The sequence below is a fragment of the Heterodontus francisci genome, chromosome 20 (assembly GCF_036365525.1).
Source record: "Heterodontus francisci isolate sHetFra1 chromosome 20, sHetFra1.hap1, whole genome shotgun sequence".
In the NCBI taxonomy this organism is placed as follows: domain Eukaryota; kingdom Metazoa; phylum Chordata; class Chondrichthyes; order Heterodontiformes; family Heterodontidae; genus Heterodontus; species Heterodontus francisci.
In genome coordinates this window covers 63,281,155-63,301,611 of record NC_090390.1, presented here as the reverse complement: position 1 = coordinate 63,301,611, position 20,457 = coordinate 63,281,155, and the positions used below count along the sequence as shown (strand labels likewise).

At 42.1% G+C, this 20,457-nt stretch overlaps 1 protein-coding gene across 1 annotated transcript in view; it reads right to left on the bottom strand.

Annotated features, from left to right (window-relative positions):
- Positions 1 to 4,310: 4,310 nt before the first annotated feature.
- Positions 4,311 to 20,457, bottom strand: part of casp7 (caspase 7, apoptosis-related cysteine peptidase) — a 59,824-nt gene continuing 43,677 nt past the window's right edge. Inside the window, exons 4-7 of the mRNA XM_068052945.1 lie at positions 11,665 to 11,793; positions 10,051 to 10,226; positions 8,555 to 8,690; positions 4,311 to 4,743 (exon numbers count right to left, since the gene is read on the bottom strand). Coding sequence (XP_067909046.1) covers positions 4,511 to 4,743; positions 8,555 to 8,690; positions 10,051 to 10,226; positions 11,665 to 11,793 — 674 coding nt within the window. The 3' untranslated portion in view covers positions 4,311 to 4,510. The remainder of the gene's footprint in view (positions 4,744 to 8,554; positions 8,691 to 10,050; positions 10,227 to 11,664; positions 11,794 to 20,457) is intronic.

Sequence of the window (20,457 nt, the reverse complement as noted above, 5' to 3'; positions counted from 1 at the left end):
AGTTTCCCAGTAATTGAATCTCAAAGCCCAGGAACAATCACATTGCTTCAATCCTTAAAACTGCTTTGCTCCCAGTACAAAGATAACCATGCCAAGAAATTGAAATGCTCAGTGGTAGCACTCTCGCCTCTAAATCAGAAGATATTGGTTTCAAACCCCTTTCCAGGGATAAGCACAAAGTCTAGGCTGATAGTACTACACTAGACTAAGGGATTACTGCATTAATCAGTAGTTCAATCTTTTCACTAAAATGTTAAACCAAAGGCTGGTCTGCTCTCTGAGGTGGGTGCAAATGATCCCATGGCACTATTCCAAAGCAGAGCAGGGGAGGTAACTCTGGTGCCCTGGCTATTAGTTATCCTTCAACCAACATCACTAAAAAGCAGATTATCTGATCATCATTGTAAGCCAATGTATTTACTTTACCTTTTAAAGTACAGTCACTATTTAACAATGTAACTGTTCTTTTATTTCTTTTGTATTAATGAATGTAGACCACCAGTTGTGGTGGAGTCCTGAATATGTGGAGTCTGTCTCATGGTGGCAACATGGAGCATCGAAGTACCCAGACCGAAGATATCTAATGAACTGTATTGTGGGCTTGAAAATGCAAGGCAAGATGGTCAATTCTAGTCTCAAGACAGCCTGGCCAGAATTAGCAAGGTCTGCAAAACTAATTAAACTGCAATAGTGCTGGCATCCGTGAGGAGATCCAGGCCTTGCTCGTTAAGAGCTTAAAAAAAAATACATGTTGTCTGTACCAGACTGAAAATTGATAACGGTGCTGGAGATAACAAGGTAGAGAAACTGTCTGTCATCTGAAGCAGTGGGCCTTGAAACTCCTACACGAGGCCCAGTCTGTAGCCATATACCTTTTTTCCCCCCAAAAGGACAGCGAGGTAATTGCAGACCAATTGAAACAGTTAAAAACAGGTTTTACCTTACATGGAACAGGACCCTATCCAAAAACAAAATGGTCTAAAGAAAGAGCCCACAGGAACATCTTTGCTGCAGTGGTTAGGGTGGTCTGGTCGGCCATCCGGAAGTCGTGCATGGATGATTCGTCGGCAGATTGACCACAGAGATGGACTCCGGGGCTTGCAGGACTGCCAAGCAAATGGTATTATCGTATATACTATTGCTTAGTGGTGTAATAAAGGTGTACCACATCTAGTGGAACAATATCCAAGTTGTTGTGTGCCATTGATATCCAGAGTAAAGGCTAGAACCAATTAGATCAGGTAGAGGGTCTTACATCATCACATTGCTATTTGTAGGATCTTGCGGAGCCCAAATTGGCAACTGCATTTCATAAGTACTTCATTGGCTGCAAAGCACCTTGGGACATCCTGAAGCTGTGAAAGACACAATATAAATGCAAGTTTTCTTTCTTTCATTCAATGTGCTTTTCTTTCCTGGAAACAACAAGTAATCATCAAATATGTGAATGTAAAATCTCCATAAACAAAAGCTGAATAAGAGGTATATGTCACATTCAGAAAGTAGTGAACTACACACATTTTTCTTAATAAAAGTGTTTTACATTACTTCCATATTCAATGTTGTTCCCATGAGGCCATAACCAATCGCATTCATATTTAAAAGAAACTGAAAACATCATGCGAGTTGCTCATTATCTCGTTGCTTTCTTCTCTGGAATGTTCTGCCACATGTAATGTTCTTGCAGTCTACAAGTTATGATTTATGTCCTATTTGCACAGATATGGCAGCTTTCTGTTTGCCAGGTAATTAATAGGAGAAATTTGATACCAATTTTTGACGGTCATACAAATATAACCACTCTAGGTGGCTTTTGTACATCATGGGCCTGAAATTCCTGGGATGGGAGAGGGCACAAGCTGGGCAGACAGCCTGTTGAGGGGAAGGCATTTGGAGTGGAACCTGGCTTTCCACACTATTTGTTCATCATCAATAATCCCAATGGGCTGTACAGGATTAGGAACAGACTAGAGAAACTATGGTTGTTCTCCTTAGAGCACAGTTAAGGGGAGATTCGATAGATGTGTTCAAGATCTTGAAAGGCTTTGATAGAATAAATAAGGGGAAACTGTTTCCAGGGCCAGAAAAGTCAGTAACCAGTGGAAACAGATTTAAGGTAATTGGAAAAAGAACCAAAGGTGACATGAGGAAAAAAATTACTGTGAGTTATGATCTGTGATGGATGAATAATGAAAAAAAAATTGCTGGCCTATGGGGAAAGAGCAGGGTAGTGGGATTAATTGGATAGCTTGGTCAATGAGCCAGCACAGGCACAATGGAACTTAATGACCGCCATCTCTGCTACATCATTCTGAGTCTTCTCCTCCTCCCAAAAGCTTCAGCAGCCATTTTGAGTGTGTCTGGAGACATTCCTAGACTACCCTGAAAATTCCACCCAACACTGTGCCCTTTGGCCCATGCCTGCTGAGTGTCTGAAGGCCCCAGACAAGTTGCAGAACAATAAATTCCCACCAAATGTATGTAGGCTTTTGGGTTTTTTTGGGGAAGTTAAAAAACATGACCTCTTTAGCCCAATAAGGACCTGTGGCTCCCTTGCACTGGCACATCAGGGTGCTGATGTGATTTTGTTACCATACATTTGGGGAGGGGAGGCTTCCGTTGTGCTACGGTGGGATTGGACTGCCATCCTGAATATTGAAAATGACCCCAAACTCAGCATTTGGACAAAGTCAACATCCTTTATAGTTAGCAGTCCGAAGTCCTGGCTGTCACAATCCTGGTGGCAACAGGATGCTCCAGCATCTTAGTCCTCATATTCGTACATAAAATCATCAAAAGTGTAATGCACGAGAAAAAGGAGATTTACACATCAGAAGACCCTTGAATTCCTTAATTCTGCTAGCCTATAATAAAAAAAAGCACTAATGATAAATGATGCACAGATTTAAATAAAAAACAGAAGGTAAATGTAAATGTGAATCAGACATAGTTCGAAATTCAGTGAATGGCCAGTACTTCTGCTTAATCTAACAATGCAGGTTACCTCTGGTGGTGGAGATGGAAAGATCAGTGCTAGAACCATCATTGGACTTCAAAATACAGAGCCATTATTCAAGTTTTTATAATATCTCCATCTCTCAGTAATGACTCAGAACACCGAGGGAAATAGGCTCCTCCTATTAAGATTTCCAGACAGGATTATGGCTGAGCATTAGCAGCTGTATGCACAGATTGTGGCAATCAGGTCCCTGTACAACAGCAACACTCAGCTTTCATCTGCCAGAGTGAAATTATTCATTGAATTCAAAGTGGTCAGGTCAAGTGCACAATATCAAGGACATGATTACAGACTTAGTTATTCTGTCCATTGAATATGCATGACTGGGAAATCTAGCTGTGTTATGCATAGGTATTGGCTGCCTTTAACAGCGTAAATTATATTTCCTGTCACGTGTCCTAGCTATTAATACTTATATACTCCCTTTCAAATGGCTCAAAACCCTTTACACAATGAATTATTTTTGAAGTGAATGGACTGTAATGTAAGCAAATAAGGCAGACAGTCTACACCAGCAACATCTGACGAGCAGCCATGAGATAAGAGAGAAGTCAGTCTGTTTTAGTGGTGTTTACCATGAGGAGAATGTTACGCAGAACACAAAATGTGTGTGCATGCATTCCTTACCCATAGGAAACCAACAGTTCTAAGAATAATAGGCTGAATTGTGTTAAAGTTAGGTTCCAATTTCCATTCCATATTTGATATTCATCAACATGCTGTGAAATTCAGGAAAATCAATTAAAAAGTGCTCAAGTTCAGTGAAAAGTATGTTCTTTTAAAAATTTTTTTTGACTGTTTGCATAACCTATAGGAATCAGCCCCAGATACAAGAGTTAGACAAAACAAGTCTAAAAAAAATACATCAACTTTGGTTACGTAAATAATGTAAGAGGTGCTGTATTGTTTGCTTATTGCAGACAATGGATTATGATGTTTCTTGTTGAGCTGAAAAACCCCCCAAAAAATTGCATTTGCTTAAAAAAGGTGAAACCTGAAAGGAATATGAAGTATTTAAAAAACAGACCCTGTCCCAATGGTTCATTTAGAAACATAAACCAAGTATATTTGATCAACAAGTTTTTTTTTAAAGTTTAAAACTCATAGTTCATCAGGCAATCTGTACTGAAATTCACACTGCCAAGGCTGTAAAAACTAGCTTTGTAAATGGTTTGTTAAACAAGTCTTAACAGATTTGAGAGACAAATCCACGTCAGTCATACTTTGCATTTTTACGATGTAGCTATTTATAAGCTACATTGAGAACTGATCCAGACAATATCAGAGCAGATAGTTTATCATTTTTTTATGCTCCAGAGTATGAAACACAAGAAAGTAACCGATCAGTTACAGGAGATAGCAAACGGTTTTCCTGAATCCTGCAGATTGCTTCAGCTCAATTCTAAATTTTCACTCAAGGGGATGACTTAAAGAGCAACTTAAATCTTACAATTCAAAACTTCCCTGAAATTTAAACTGAGATGTTGTCCTTTATTTCTTTTTAAAGTAAAGTTCTTTTGTCAACATGGAGACAATGCAGGGTATTTGCTTCTTCTCGCTGAATCTTGGATCTTCAGACCAAGACTCAAAGTGCATGGCCACCATGTAGTTGACTCTGGTTAGGATCTGCATTATCTCAAATTCTTTACCATATTCTTTGAAGGCATTGCACAGGGCCTGTGCAAACCAAGAACCCTTGCCTGGATTCCTCCATGAATAATAGCCTGCAAAGACAGACATCATATTTTATAGTTCTCAAAACATGTGCCAAGAAAGGGCACAATAATTCAAACAATAGTTTGGACCTTCAATTTGAGGGACAATTAACAAGACATAGCCAGATAAACAAACCAACATAAATTGTATTATTTTGTTTAATATAGTTTTTGTTGGATGATTGGAAGGCCCAAATATTTTAAACTTTTTTTATATATATATATATATATAAAAAAGGAAAATGTGCCAAATTCTATGAACTTGTTTTGTTAATTGTCCCTCATTTTTACTCTCTATAAGTAGTTCCAGACATCTTCTGTAACCTCAAGTTAGGAGGGAGAGGTAATTCATAAGATCATAAGAACTAGGAGCAGGAGTAGGCCGTCCGGCCCCTCGAGGCTGCTCCGCCATTCAATAAGATCATGGTTGATCTTTTCGTGGACTCAGATCCACTTACCCGTGCTCCCACCGTATCCCTTAATTCCTTTATTGTTCAAAAAGATATCGACCTTAGCTTTAAAAACGTTTACTGAAGAAGCGTCAACTACTTCACTGGGCAAGGAATTCCATAGATTAACAACCCTCTGGGTGAAGAAGTTCCTTCTTAATTCAGTCCTAAATCTGCTCCCTCTAATCTTGAGGCTATGCCCTCTTGTCCTAGCTTCACCTGACAATGGAAACATCCTCTCTACTTGTATCTTATCTATTCCCTTCATAATTTTATATGTTTCTATAAGATCCCCCCTCATTCTTCTGAACTCCAATGAATATAATCCCAATCTACTCAGTCTCTCCTCATAAACCAACCCCCTCAACTCCGGAATCAACCTAGTGAACCTCCTCTGCACCCTCTCCAGTGCCAGTACATCCTTTCTCAAGTAAGGAGACCAAAACTGCACACAGTACTCCAGGTGCGGCCTCACCAGTACCTTATACAGCTGCAACATAACCTCTCTGCTTTTAAACTTAATCCCTTTAGCAATGAAGGACAAAATTCCATTTGCCTTCCTAATTACTTGCTGTACCTGCAGACCAACCTTCTGCGATTCATGCACAAGGACACCCAGGTCCCTCTGCATAGCAGCATGCTGCAACTTTTTATCATTCAAGTAATAATCCTTTTTACTGTTACTCCTACCGAAATGAATGACTTCACATTTATTAACATTGTATTCCATCTGCCAGACCTTTGCCCACTCACTCAATGTATCTATGTTCCTCTGCAAAGTTTCACAGTCATGTGCACACTTTGCTCTGCCACTCATCTTAGTGTCATCTGCAAACTTTGACACCCTACACGTGGTCCCCAACTCCAAATCATCTATATAAATTGTAAATAATTGTGGTCCCAACACCGATCCCTGAGGCACACCACTAGTGACTGATTGCCAACCAGAATAGCACTCATTTATCCCCACTCTCTGCTTCCTGTTAGTCAACCAATCCTCTATCCATGCTAATACTTTACCCCTAACGCCATGCATCCTTATCTTATGCAGCAGCCTCTTGTGCGGCACCTTGTCGAAGGCCTTTTGGAAATCTAGGTACACCATATCCACTGGGTCCCCATTGTACACCTTGCTCGTAATGTCATCATAGAATTCCAAAAGATTTGTCAAGCATGACCTGCCCTTCATGAACCCATGCTGCGTCTGCCCAACGGGACAATTTCTATCGAGATGCCCTGCTATTTCTTCCTTGATAATAGACTTAAGCATCTTCCCCACTACAGAGGTTAAGCTAACCGGTCTATAATTCCCCATCTTTTGTCTACCTCCCTTTTTAAACAGTGGCGTCACATCTGCTATTTTCCAATCTGCTGGGACTACCCCAGAGTCCAGCGAATTTTGGAAAATTACCGCCAGTGCACCTGCTATTTCTCCCGCCATTTCTTTTAGTACCCGGGGATGCATTCCATCAGGGCCAGGAGACTTATCAATCCTTCGCTCCATTAGCTTGCCCAACACTACCTCTTCCGTAATAATGATAGTTTCCAGGTCCTCACCTACGTTCGTCTCTTTGTCAATTACTGGCATGTTATTAATGTCCTCCACTGTGAAGACCGATACAAAATACCTGTTCAATGCCTCGGCCATTTCATCATATCCCATAACTAAATTCCCCTTCTCATCCTCTAAAGGACCAACGTTTACTTTAGCCACTCTTTTTCGATTTATATATTTATAGAAACTTTTGCTATCAGTCTTTATATTCTGTGCTAGTTTTTTCTCATGTTCTATCTTACTTTTCTTTATAGCTCTTTTTGTGGCTTTCTGTTGACCTTTAATGTTTTCCCAATCTTCTAGTTTCATGCTGTTTTTGGCCACTTTGTATGCCTTCTCTTTCAATTTGATAGCCTCCCTTATTTCCTTAGACACCCATGGCAGATTACCCCTTTTCTTCCAGTCCTTCCTTTTCACTGGAATATACTTTTGCTGAGCACTTTGAAAAATTGCTTTGAAAGTCCTCCACTGCTCGTCAATTGTCCCACCATAAAATCTTTGTTTCCAGTCTACTTTAGCCAAGTCCTCCCTCATTCTATTGTAGTCCCCCTTGTTCAAGCGCAGGACCCTGGTATTGGATATTATCTTCACACTCTCCATCTGTATTTTAAATTCAACCATACTGTGATCACTCCTTCCAAGAGGATCCCTAACTATGAGGTCATTAATTATTCCTGTCTCATTACACAGGACTCGATCTAGGATAGCTTGCTCCCTCGTCGGTTCCATTACATACTGTTCAAGAAAACTATCACGGATACACTCAACGAACTCCTCCTCAAGGCTACCCTGACTGAGCTGGTTCGACCAATCTACATGTAGATTAAAATCTCCCATGATAATTGCCGTACCATTTTTACAGGCATTAGTTATTTCTTTGTTTATTGCCCGCCCCAATGTGATGTTATTATTTGGTGGCCTATAGACTACGCCTATCAATGACTTTTTCTTCTTAGTTTCTAATTTCCACCCAAATGGATTCAACCTCATTCTCCATAGAACCTATATCATCTCTCAGCACCGCCCTGATGTCGTCCTTGAATATCAGAGCTACACCACCTCCCTTACCTTCCTGTCTGTCCTTCCGAATAGTCTGGTACCCCTGGATATTTAACTCCCAGTCGTGACCAACCTGTAACCATGTCTCCGTAATGGCTACCAAATCATATTCATTCGCGATGATTTGTGCCGTTAACTCATCAACCTTGTTACGAATGCTATGAGCATTCAGGTAAAGTGCCTTTATGCTAGCTTTCTTACCCTCATGATTTCCAACATCTCTAATAATAACTCCTGAGTTATCCTTCCTTTCTGCTTCCTTCATAGTCTGCCTTGAACTTAAACCCTCCTGCACACGTTAACCTGCTGCTTACCTTTTTATTTACCATCATACTCCCTGTCGTTTTCCCTTTCATCGACCATACATTTCCAAGATGTAAACTTGCCAGATTGAATATACGAATATTGGAAGAAAAAAAATTCAACTAGTTTTCTCCTCAAACTGCAGCCGACCAATCGAAAATAGACAAAGCAATACCTGAATTAGAAGCTCAATTATCAGCCAAGACTGCAATTGAAACTTATGTCTACTACTTTAGGAGTCTGATAGCTCCATAATAAGTAGCAACTAAACTAATCAAGGTAAGACAAAAATTGGATTGCACCTTATAGTGTAATCACCAATTCACATCGAGTCAAAATATACCGTGAAGGGTAGTGGTGGCAAAAGATATTTTTTCAAAATGACTATAATATAATTTAATTAATTGATAAAACATAAAAATCTTATGCATCAGGGCTTTAATATTCACATTACCTGGTACAGTTGAATAAGCGTACAAGAAATCAGCTTCTACTGGGATTTTGTGTTGAGGATTTGCATCAGTTTCTACGTCACCGGTAGGACCTGAATCGGTCTGTACCCCTTGATCAAATTCTGAACCTCTACAAGCCTGAAGCGAGCCAGACAAAGCAATGTTTAGATTTATATATGAAATGCATCGTAATGCAATTGAACAAGGCACTAAGACTTGAAATTGCACTGTGTAAAGGTTGGAGTGCAAACACTTAGAAGACTGGAGTTTCTACTTGACTGTTTTCCTAAATGAAAGGTCACAGACCTGAAACATTAATTGTTTCTCTCTTCACAGATGCTACTAGACCTGCTGAGTATTTCCAGCATTTTCTGTTTTTATTTCAGATTTCCAGCATCTGCAGTATTTTGTTTTTGACACTAATAGGTTTCGAATGATTTTTTAAAATTTACTCAGGAACTGGTCACTGTGTCCCAAACTAACTAGAAAATAGATTTGTATATTTTTAAAAAGTCATTTTCAGTCATTACTCACAGGTAGTGCATAGACACTGTGATTTAAAATGCTTCTTTTGTGATAAATCCATTTTCAGCTGTATTAATCAAACTGTACCAAGTTACCACTCAACTATATCAAGGTTTATCCTGAAAGCAACTTAAAAAAAAATTACATGTTGAAAAGCTGTTCAATTGCACTGGTTCATGGCAGATTTTGCATTCTGTGATATGCAAATGAGTTGAGTGGAAACTTCTTGAAACAGAAAAATTGTACAGGATTGCATTAAGTGTGCAAATGCTAATCTTTGCTAAACCTAATTTCAAGATCTAAGAGAAGACACTTCAAGCTTTTTCTAAGTTCCTAATTAATACTCTTACAAATATTCACCTAGTTCACAATAAAAAGATTGTACTTGTTCAGAGGAATGTAATTCAGCAGAGCAGATAGCTTATCAGTAATTTACATGCCCTATCATTCAGCGGTGGAGTTAGTTACTACAAAGTAAGATGCTTTCCATACTGTTTTTTAAAATCAGCAAATTGAATCTTTAAATTTAATTGCTGAAATACTAGTAAAACAAACACTTTGAGTTTAAATTATACTGTAAAGTATTGGGGAAACACTCCTCCACTAGAGAGCTCAATGTGCAGTGTTAGAGGAAGTTGAGGGAATCTTGGAATGCTCCCTTCTGCTTTATTCCAATGCAAACGCTGGGTTGGCATCTACTATTGGAACACGGCCAGTTACAGAACCTGGAAAAGTCCCCAGAAATCCTGGGCAGAGCAGTGATGTCGTTGATTCTGCATCTTCCTCCTCTATTTTCCATCTGGGGACTGCCAATTCCTCAGGTACAGGAGGGGGAAAAATTTACCCTTTATTTAAATTTTAAAAGAATTACACTGGCTTTCTTGTAGGTGCATTAGAAGTTTCCTTAACTTGATTCATGCAATGTTTACTAGCAAGCCCATTATTAGAGCAAGATCATGGATGACCATGTTACCTGAATGAAAAAGAGTTTTGGTTTCCCCACAAGAGTCTTGCACATATCCCCTCGAAAAAGAGAAGTGAGTCTCTTTATAGGCATTGCTCCGTCTGTGCCATAGATCATGCCTTCATCACCATGGCTTAAAAGGATGCATGCAAAACATGCATTGTTGCTGTGATTTTCCTGAGAAACTAAAAAGTAACAATATTTAAATACAAAATTGTGGCATTCCAAAGAAATATATTCTTAGGATTAAAAGATCTTCCTGTGATATCCTTCACACTGATCAGTATAGTATTAAATTGTGACGATTGAATTACCCAAAATTAAAATAGCAAAAGTATTTGTATATTATGGCCCTTCCCAGCACCATATGTCAAAGGAGATATCATAACTGCTGGGGTACCCAATTGCCCTTCTCATTTCATTGGACAAGGACAAGACAACCGCTATCTCCTTTAGAAGACCATCATGTTAGACATTTGCAGACAATGACAGCACCATAACCACTATATATATTGCAAAATGTTCCTTTTAAGCCAAAGCAGTACAAGGAGATATGACCAATGCTTAATTTTTACTTTATTCCCTGATCTTTTGGTTAATTTTGCATTTATTGATGTTGCATAAATGACTGTCTCAATGCATGCCAACCACTCTTTCACTAACTCAAAATAAATTACTACGTGAACAAGATCTTTCAGCAATTGGAACTTTTTAAATGCATGTAGCTCATTCAACTTCACTGTTCCTCCATTTTCCGTTAATTCTCCATCTGACGTTGTCACCATTTTCTTTTTGTCCTTTCTTTTCCCTTCTCAGCCGTCAGCCCTGCCTCATGCTGGGGCAGAGTTCAATGGGCACCAGTAGCCATTAGGTACTTTAACAAGGTGGCCCCTCTTCATGTGCGTGATTAGACAATACATATCAACAGATGGACTTCGCAGCTGAACTCGATCTGGTCCTCATCGAACATGCCTGCACTTTTTGAAAAGGTATTTATACACCAGAACATTTACCAATTATCCCCCCCTCTTTGCCTGGAGAAATGAGCTAACTTACAGTAACTCCACTCTGCCCCAGCAGACATTAGCTAAACAATTATCCTTGTTTATAACGCATTGGGAGAAAGTATTTGGCAAGCAATTTTATTTTTGTTTGGGGGAAAGTGAATAGACAGAAGAATGAGTACTGCTTTCAAAGGAGACTTCATGCAAGAGTGGCATTAAGGTGCATTTCAGTGCAAGTTACATCATCGCATGCTGAGTTTGTGAGCACATCTGACATTTCCTGATCATCCACATTTCTATTCAACTTATGCCTTAAAGGAACTATTTAGTGCTTTATCCTTCATCTAAGAAGCACAGATCTAAATCCACACTGTCCATTTTGACTGAAGATTAAGAGCGTTTTCCAAGTAGAGAGTGTCAGGGAATGTAATCTTAGCAAGGATATTTTTTGAAATTCTAGAATAGATGGGAATATCAATTGTGATATTTTGTTTAGGATAGCAGATGTTTAACGCCTAAAACTAGTTACAGAACATTGTATCATTTCAAAAAAGATAAACCTGGGGCTAGAGATTACAGCTTAAGTCGACCAGACCATTTGATATGAACATTTACTCACCATCTTGCAGTATCTTCTCCATCTGAGAACAAGTCTGATCATTTAAAACAACAACGTTGAAACCCAAAGAGGTAAAACACGTGAACAGATTCCCAGCATCAATGTCAGTGCCGTTACGCACATTCATTTCTGGAAAAAAAACATATGGCCAGAACAGTTGATATGGTCCCCTTCTAGAGTTACTTCCGTCAGCAAAATGTTCACTATTAAAATGAAAGGTTGTTGCTACTATGTGACAAGTCCCCGGACACTGATGGACTTTATCCTAGGGTCATAGAGTCGGAGAGTTATACAGCACAGAAACAGGCCCTTCAGCCCATCGTGTCCATGCCAGCATCAAGCACCTATCTATTCTAATCCCATTTTCAAGCACTTGGCTCGTAGCCTTGTATGCTATGGTGTTTCAAGTGCTCATCTATATGCATCTTAAATGTTGTGAGGGTTCCTGCCTCTACCACCCCTTCAGGCAGTGTGTTCCAGGTTCCAACCACTCTCAGGGTGAAAAAATGTTTCCTCAAATCCCCTCGAAACCTCCTGCCCCTTACCTTAAATCTATGACCCCTGGTTATTGACCCCTCCACTAAGGGAAAAAGTCTCTTCCTATCTACCCCTCATAATTTTGTATACCTCAATCAGGTCCCCCCTCAGCCTTCTCTGCTCTAAAGAATACAACCCTGGCTTATCCAGTCTCTCTTCATTGCTGAAATGCTCCAGCCCAGGCAACATCCTGGTGAATCTCCTCTGCACCCTCTCCAGTGCAATCACATCCTTCCTATAGTGCCGTGACCAGAACTGTACACAGTACTCCAGCTGTGGCCTAACTAGCATTTTATACAGCTCCATCATAACGTCCCTGCTCTTATACTCTATGCCTCGGCTAATAAAGGCAAATATCCCATATGCCTTCCTAACCACCTTATCTACCTGTGCTGCTGCCTTCAGTGATCTATGGACCATTACACCAAGGTCCCTCTGTACTTCCTAGGTTCCTACCATCCATTGCATATTCTATTGCCTTGTTAGTCCTCCTGAAATTCATCATCTCACACTTCTCAGGATTAAATTCCATTTGCCACTGCTCTGCCCATCTTACCAGCCCATCTACATCGTCCTGTAATCTAAGGCTTTCCTCCTCACTATTTACGACACCACCAATTTTCATGTCATCTGTGAACTTACTGATCATACCTCTTATATTCACGTCTAAAATCATTAATGTACGCTACAAACACCAAGGGTCCCAGTACCGATCCTTGCAGTATACCACTGGTCACAGGCTTCCAATTGCAAAAACAACCCTCGACCATCACCCTCTGCCTCCTGCCACTAAGCCAATTTTGAATCCAATTTGCTAAATTGCCCTGGATGCCATGAGGTCTTCCCTTCTTAACCAATCCCCCAGGCAGGACCTTATCAAAAACCTTACTGAAGACTACGTAGACTACATCAATAGCTTTACCCTCATCTACACCCCTAGTCACCTCCCCAAAAATTTCAATCGAATTTGTTAGACACGATCTCCCCGTGACAAAGCCATGCTGACTATCCTTGATTAATCCCTGCCTCTCCAAGTGGAGATTAATCCAGTCCCTCAGAATTTTTTCCAATAGTTGCCCTACCACTGATGTTAGGCTCACTGGCCTGTAATTACCTGGTTTATCCTTACTACCCTTCTTGAATAATGGTACCACATTCGCTGTCCTCCAATCCTCTGGCACCTCTCCTGTGGCCAAAGAGGATTTAAAAATTTGTGTCAGAGCCCCTGCAATCTCCTCCCTTACCTCACGTAGCAGCCTGGGATACATCTCATTCGGGCCTGGGGATTTAACCACTTTTAAACCCGCTAACACCTCATCCCTTTCAATGCTAATTTGTTCAAGTATATCACAATCCCCCTCCCTGATCTCTACACCTACATCGTCCTTCTCCATAGTGAACACAGATGAAAAGTAATCATTTTAAACCTCGCCTATGTCCTCCGACTCCACACATAGATTGCCGATTTGGTCCCTAATGGGCCCTACTCTTTCCTGGTTATGCTCTGTCCCTTAATATACTTATAAAATGCCTTGGTATTTTCCTTTATCTTGCCCACCAGTGTTTTCTTATGCCCCCTCTTCGCGCTCCTAATTACTTTTTTATTTTAAGTACCCCCCTACACTTTCTATACTCCTCTCGGGCCTCCGCTGTTTTCAGTGCTCTGAATCTGCCATAAAACTCCTTTTTTTCCTTACCAATCTCCTATGTCCCTTGACATCCAGGGTTCCCTGGACTTGTTGGTCCTACTCTTTACGGGAACATGTTGGCTCTGAACTCTCACCATTTCCTTTTTGAATGACTCCCACTGGTCTGATGTAGACTTTGGTACAAATAGCTGCTCCCAGTCCTCTTTGGCCAGATCCTGTTTTATCATACTGAAATCAGCCTTTCCCCAATTCAGTACCTTTATTTCCAGTCCATCTTTGTCCTTTTCCATAACGACCTCAAATCTTACCGAGTTATGGTCACTATCCCCGAAATGCACCCCCACTGACACTTCTAACACTTGTCCAGCTTCATTCCCTAAGATTAGGTCCAGTACCGCCCCTTCTCTTGTAGGACTTTCTACGTGCTGGCTCAAAAAGCTCTCCTGGATGCACTTTAAGAATTCCACCCCCTTTAAGACTTTTGCACTAAGACTATCCCAGTTAATACTGGAGAAGTTGAAATCCCCTATTATTACCCAATTATTTATTTACACCTCTGAGATTTGCCTACATATCTGCTCCTCTCTCTCTCTCCCTGACTGTTTGGAGGCCTGTAGTGCACTCCCAGCAAAGTGATTTTCTCCTTTATGTTTTTAAGTTCTACCCATATGGCCTCATTTGAGGAACCTTCTAAGATGTCATCCCTCTTTACTGCAGTAATTGACTCCTTGATCAACAGTGCAATGCCACCTCCTCTTTTACAACCTGCCCCGTCACGCCTGAAGATTCTATACCCTGGAATATTGAGCTGCCAGTCCTGTCCTTCCCTCAACTATTTCTCTGTGATAGCAATAATATTATATTCCCATGTGTTAATCAATGCCCTCAATTCATCTGCCTTACTTGTAAGACTCCTTGCATTAAAATAGATGCAATTCAGCCTTGCATTATTCGCTTGTGACTCAACAGGTCTATATTTGCTACGCCTTCCAGATGGACTTAGTTTCTCTTCTATATTTGGTTGTGCATCACCCACTATTGTACCTCCACTCTGTATCCCATCCCCCTGCCAAATTAGTTTAACCCAACCCCCCGCCCCCCCCAAAACACCACTAGCAAACCTCCGTGCAAGGATTTTGGTTCCTTTCTGGTCCGACTTGTACAGGTCCCCACCTTCGTCAGAAACAGATCCAGTGATTCAGGAAACTAAAGCCCTCCCTCCTGCACCATCTCTTCAGCCACGCATTCATCTGCTCTCTCCTCCTATTCCTATACTCACTAGCACATGGCATGAGTCTCAAAAGAAGTGGCTAGTGAGATGACTGATGTCTTGGTTTTCATTTTCTAAAATTCCCTAGATTCGGAGAAGCTTCCACTAGATTGGAAAATAGCCAATGTAACTCCTTTATTCAAAAAGGGAGGGAAACAGAAAGCAGGAAACTACAGGCCAGATAGCTTAACATCTGTCACAGGGGAAATGTTAGAAGCTATCAAAAACATTATAGCAGGGCATTTAGAAAAACTCAAGGTAATCAGGCAGAGTCAACATGGTTTTGTGAAAGGGAAATCATGTTCAACCAATTTCTTGGAGTTCTTTGAGGGAGTTACATATGCTGTGGATATTGGGGAACCAGTGGATGTACTGTACTTAGATTTCCAGAAAGTATTCGATAAAGTGCTACATTAATGGTTATTGCAGAAAATAACATTTCATGGTGTAGTGGGTAACATATTGACATGGATAGAAGATTGACTAGCGAACATGAAACAGAGAGTAGGCATGAATCAGTCATTTTCTGGTTGGCAAGATGTAACGAGTGATGTGCCACAGGGATCTGTGATGGGGCCTCAACTTTTTACAATTTATATAAATGACTTGGATGAAGGGACCAAAGGTATGGTTGCTAAATTTGCAGATGACACAAAGATACGTAGGAAAGTAACTTGTGAAGAGCACATATGGAGGCTACAAAGAGATATAGATAGGTTAAGCGAATGGGCAAAGATCTGGCAAATGGAGTATAATGTGGGAAAATGTGAAATTGTCCATTTTGGTAGGAAGAATAAAAGAGAAGCATATTATCTAAATGGAGAGAGATTGCAGAGCTCGGAGATGCAAAGGGATCTGGGTGTCCTAGTGCATGAATCGCAAAAGGTTAGTATGCAGGTACAGAAAGTAATTAGGAAAGCTAATAGAATGTTATCATTTATTGCAAGGGGAATTGAATACAGAAGTAGGAAGGTTATGCTTCAGTTATACAGGGCTTTGGCGAGACCAGATCTGGAGTACTGTGTACAGTATTGGTCTCATTTAAGGAAGGATGTAAAAGCATTAGAAGCAGTTGAGAAAGTTTACGAGACGAATACCTGGAATGGGCGGGTTGTCATATGAGGAAAGGCTGGACAGGCTAGGCTTGTATCTGCTGGAGTTTAGAAGAGTAAGAGGGACTTGATTGAAACATAAGATCCTGAGGGGTCTTGACAGGGTGGATGTGGAAAGGATGTTTCCCCTGGTTGGAGAATCTAGAACTAGGGGTCACTATTTAAAAATAAGGGGTCGCACAATTAACAGAGATGAGGAGAAATGTTTTCTCTCAGAGGATCGTGAGTCTTTGGAACTCTCTTCCCCAAAAGGCAGTGGAAGCAGAGTCTTTGAATATTTTTAAGGCAGAGGTAGATAGATTCTTGATAAGCAAGGGGGTGAAAGGTTATTGGGGGTAGGCAGGAATATGGGGTTGAGGTTACAATCAGATCAACTATGATCTTGTTGAATGGTGGAGCAGGCTCAAGCAGCCGAGCGGCCTATTCCTGCTCCTAATTCGTATGTTTGTATGTCGTGTATGGGTTTACTAACCTGTGCCTTTAAAGGAAGTGCAGTTTGGGGTAATGGGCCTGGCTTAAGAAAACAAGTATAAAGAATCAGCCATATATCTGGAGACACAGTAGCCAAAATTGGGATAGCCCCTGAAAATGGGCGTGGGGATCATGCTGTAAATTAACCCCTGCCCATTCAATGTATTGCATGCAGCATGCCAACTGTGTGCTGACTGCTCATCTGAATGATTGCTGCATGCAGCCAGTGTTAACCACATTGTTCATTGCTGATACATGCATCAGCAGAGGGCCCAAAATTATAACATACTACTCCCAGTTAAAGCCAGCCTACAATGCTTAAAGCCAGCTGCATTGTGGCTGGAGCAGGTGTTGGCAGTTGTGCAGGAGGTGAATCCAACCTGGAAAGAGTGAGGAATGACACAATATTGCAGAGCACAGCCTCCAGGTTATTTGGACGTTGAACTGCAGGTCTTGGTGCAGGAGATGTCCTGTATCTGCAGCAGCTGGTTGGGGTGGAGGCCCTCCAGAGACATATTCAAAAGGCAGTGGAAGGAGATAGGTGTGGAGGTCAATACGAGGAGTCAAGCCCCAAGGACCTGGATGCAGTGCTGCAAGAAATTTAATGATCTCACAAGAGTGACCAGGTTGAGTGAAGGCATCTTCATATTGTATATCGAACCAACTGCACTGCTAGACTCAGACACTGCTCAATTCACTACACCCTCATCACTCACTTATCAAAACACTCAGGACTCCGAGCTAACATTCATATGCTTCACCTTGCTTTCACACACTTATCACTGCTGTAAGCCTCACAACCACATCTCTCAGCTTGCACGCAATGCCAGCTATTCAACCATGACAGTCACATCAGCCAAGCAGTTTGCATGACACTCACTGGCACACTTCCCCGTCTCTTGCAGGAAAAGGTGCCGCACAACTGGAGGCCACAGGAGTTACCTGGAAAGGAACAGGTGCACATGCATGTCCTAACCTCCATGGAGGAGACAGTGCTGGCCATTATTGGGACATTCACTGCTGAGGCTTTGGCCAGCAGCAAAGCTGAAACCATCGAGGAGGACAGTATCCTCTGACCTAATCCTCCTCCTCACATCCCACTTCTCCATCAGGCAACACTTTTGATTTATATGCTGCAGATGGTGTACGCATACAACCTTTCCCCCTTTTTCTGCATCACAACCTTCCCTTGTTCCTTTTTCCTTTCAGATATCAAGAAGTCCAACCCGGGCAGGCCTAGAGGAACACCAAAAGAAACTGGTGAAGACGACAGCACCATCACTTGATTTCATGCTTGCAGCCTCCAACTGAGACGGTGTGTAATCTTAGATGATAGATTGGAAGCAGAATCTTCATGTGGTGAGACATTGGGCATGAATGGGCTGCAATCAGGACGAGGAAAGGATTGCGCAGGTGCCAGCTCGCCGCAGGGTGAGGTCACAGATGCGTTCTGCGGCGGAGGACTCAGATGAGGACTTTGATAGGGCAGCCTACAGAAGAACACTGATGGGTATACATAACAAAATGCTTGGTGCATTGAAAGTTCTGCCAAAAACCTGCTGTCAATATCAGGGAGTATGGAGGAGACCAGCACCAAATTGGCACAGGGCTTTGCGCAGAGCTTGGAGCCCATCCTTTCCAGTATGGAAGTGGTGGCCAACTCCATCAGCACACTATGAACCCAACTATGATGCAGCTTTCAATGGCTGATGTTGCAGCCACCCAACCTCTGCAGCATCCGAACCTTGACTCACGATTAGCGTTTGGACAGAAACTATGGCCTGAATTTTATTAGCGCTTTGCGCTCTCACGTGCGGGAGCTGATTTAAATGGAGGGGGCAGAGCAGCCGCCCCCGATGATGTAGAGGAGGTGGCCTCCACGTCCCCGACAACGGTGTCCGGCACCACTGCGCAGGCGCAATTTTTAAAGGGCTTAAGCCCTTAGAATTACTTTCAATTTCTAAAAATGCGGCATTGTTAAAATTTTATTAAAAAATAATAAAGATGCGGATGGACCGTCCCCAACCCCCTGCAATGGTAATTTCAGTGCCCAAAATGACCAACACATGCCTTTGTCCCTACCCGAACTTTACCCCCCAAACTTCTAATATTTGGCCTATAACCCCTTCCCACCATCCCCACATCCAATAAAAATGGATTTCCCTGCTCCACAACCCCTCCTGCCCTGAAAATTTTATTCCTCCCCCCTCCCCACCTGGTTCTCGCCTTGGAACTCCACGTGGAGTTTCAAAGGCAGGCGAGCTGTGTTGGGAGTCGGTAAAATCGGGATGTCCACCGCTTGCAGTTAAGTTTACCCGTACCTCAGTTAAGTTCATTTGAATATACAGATGAATGGGACACCGTCAGGCGGCCTGCACCGAGGTTCCCCCACCGCTGGTAACATGCGGTGGGCCCTTCTCGATGTCGCAGGTTGAGGCGGGCCTCTCCCCGCAAAGTTTTACTGGCCCGGCGCCGCAACGTCGAGAGGCCGGTCAAATTCAGCCCTAGGTAACTCATTTTCTGTCATTTCCAAATGGGGAACATTATATTCCCAGGCACCAATGTCTGGAAGTAGCAGTGGAGACCGGTGGTGTAAAATCTTTGCCGTCTTCAGGCAGGCTTTTACGCCCCCCCCCCACCCCCCCGCACCCCGCTTTAATTGGAGGATCAGAGCAGGGCAGACAGCAGCCCTGCAGGCAAGTTCCTTTATTTACTTTCAGGATTTCTGGGCCAGGGATTAGCTGGAGACTTTCTTCCGCTGGTTGTTTTTGTACAGCAACTAGAAGACCCAACTACACAAACCATTGCCATATCTTCAGGCCACTCAGCCATGCATCGTCACTAGAAACGGGATATTATCATTCTCTTTACCTTTACTGCATATTGGGCTACAAGACAAGGTTATAGTCATTTGTCTTTGGCCTCCTTATCTCAAGAGACAATGGGTAAGTGCCTGGAGGTGGTCAGTGGTGTATGGAGCAGCGCCTGGAGTGGCTATAAAGGCCAATTCTAGAGTGATAGGCTCTTCCACAGGTGCTGCAGAAAAATGTGTTTGTCGGGGCTGTTACACAGTTGGCTCTCTCCTTGCGCTTCTGTCTTTTTTCCTGCCAACTGCTAAGTCTCTTCGACTCGCCACACTTTAACCCCGCCTTTATGGCTGCCCGCCAGTTCTGGCGATCGCTGGCAACTGACTCCCACGACTTGAGATCAATGTCACAGGACTTCATGTCGCATTTACAGACGTCTTTAAAGCGGAGACATGGACGGCCGGTGGGTCTGATACCAGTGGCGAGCCCGCTGTACAATGTGTCTTTGGGGATCCTGCCATCTTCCATGCGGCTCACATGGCCAAGCCATCTCAAGTGCCGCTGACTCAGTAGTGTGTATAAGCTGGGGATGTTGGCCGCCTCGAGGACTTCTGTGTTGGAGATACGGTCCTGCCACCTGATGCCAAGTATTCTCCGGAGGCAGCGAAGTTGGAATGAATTGATACATCGCTCTTGGCTGACATACGTTGTCCAGGCCTCACTGCCATAGAGCAAGGCACTGTATAATGACCCTGAAATTCTTCCATTCTCCCGCTGTAACCATCAGGGAATTCTGGGGCCAATTTTTTTTTTATCCCAATTTGCTGCTCTCTCACCATATAATTTAATAACCTTACACCCTAAATATTAAGCTTCTTTTTAAAATACATGAATTGATTTTGAATCTATGGCCTTCTGGGACAGTGCATTCTATATTTTCATTACCC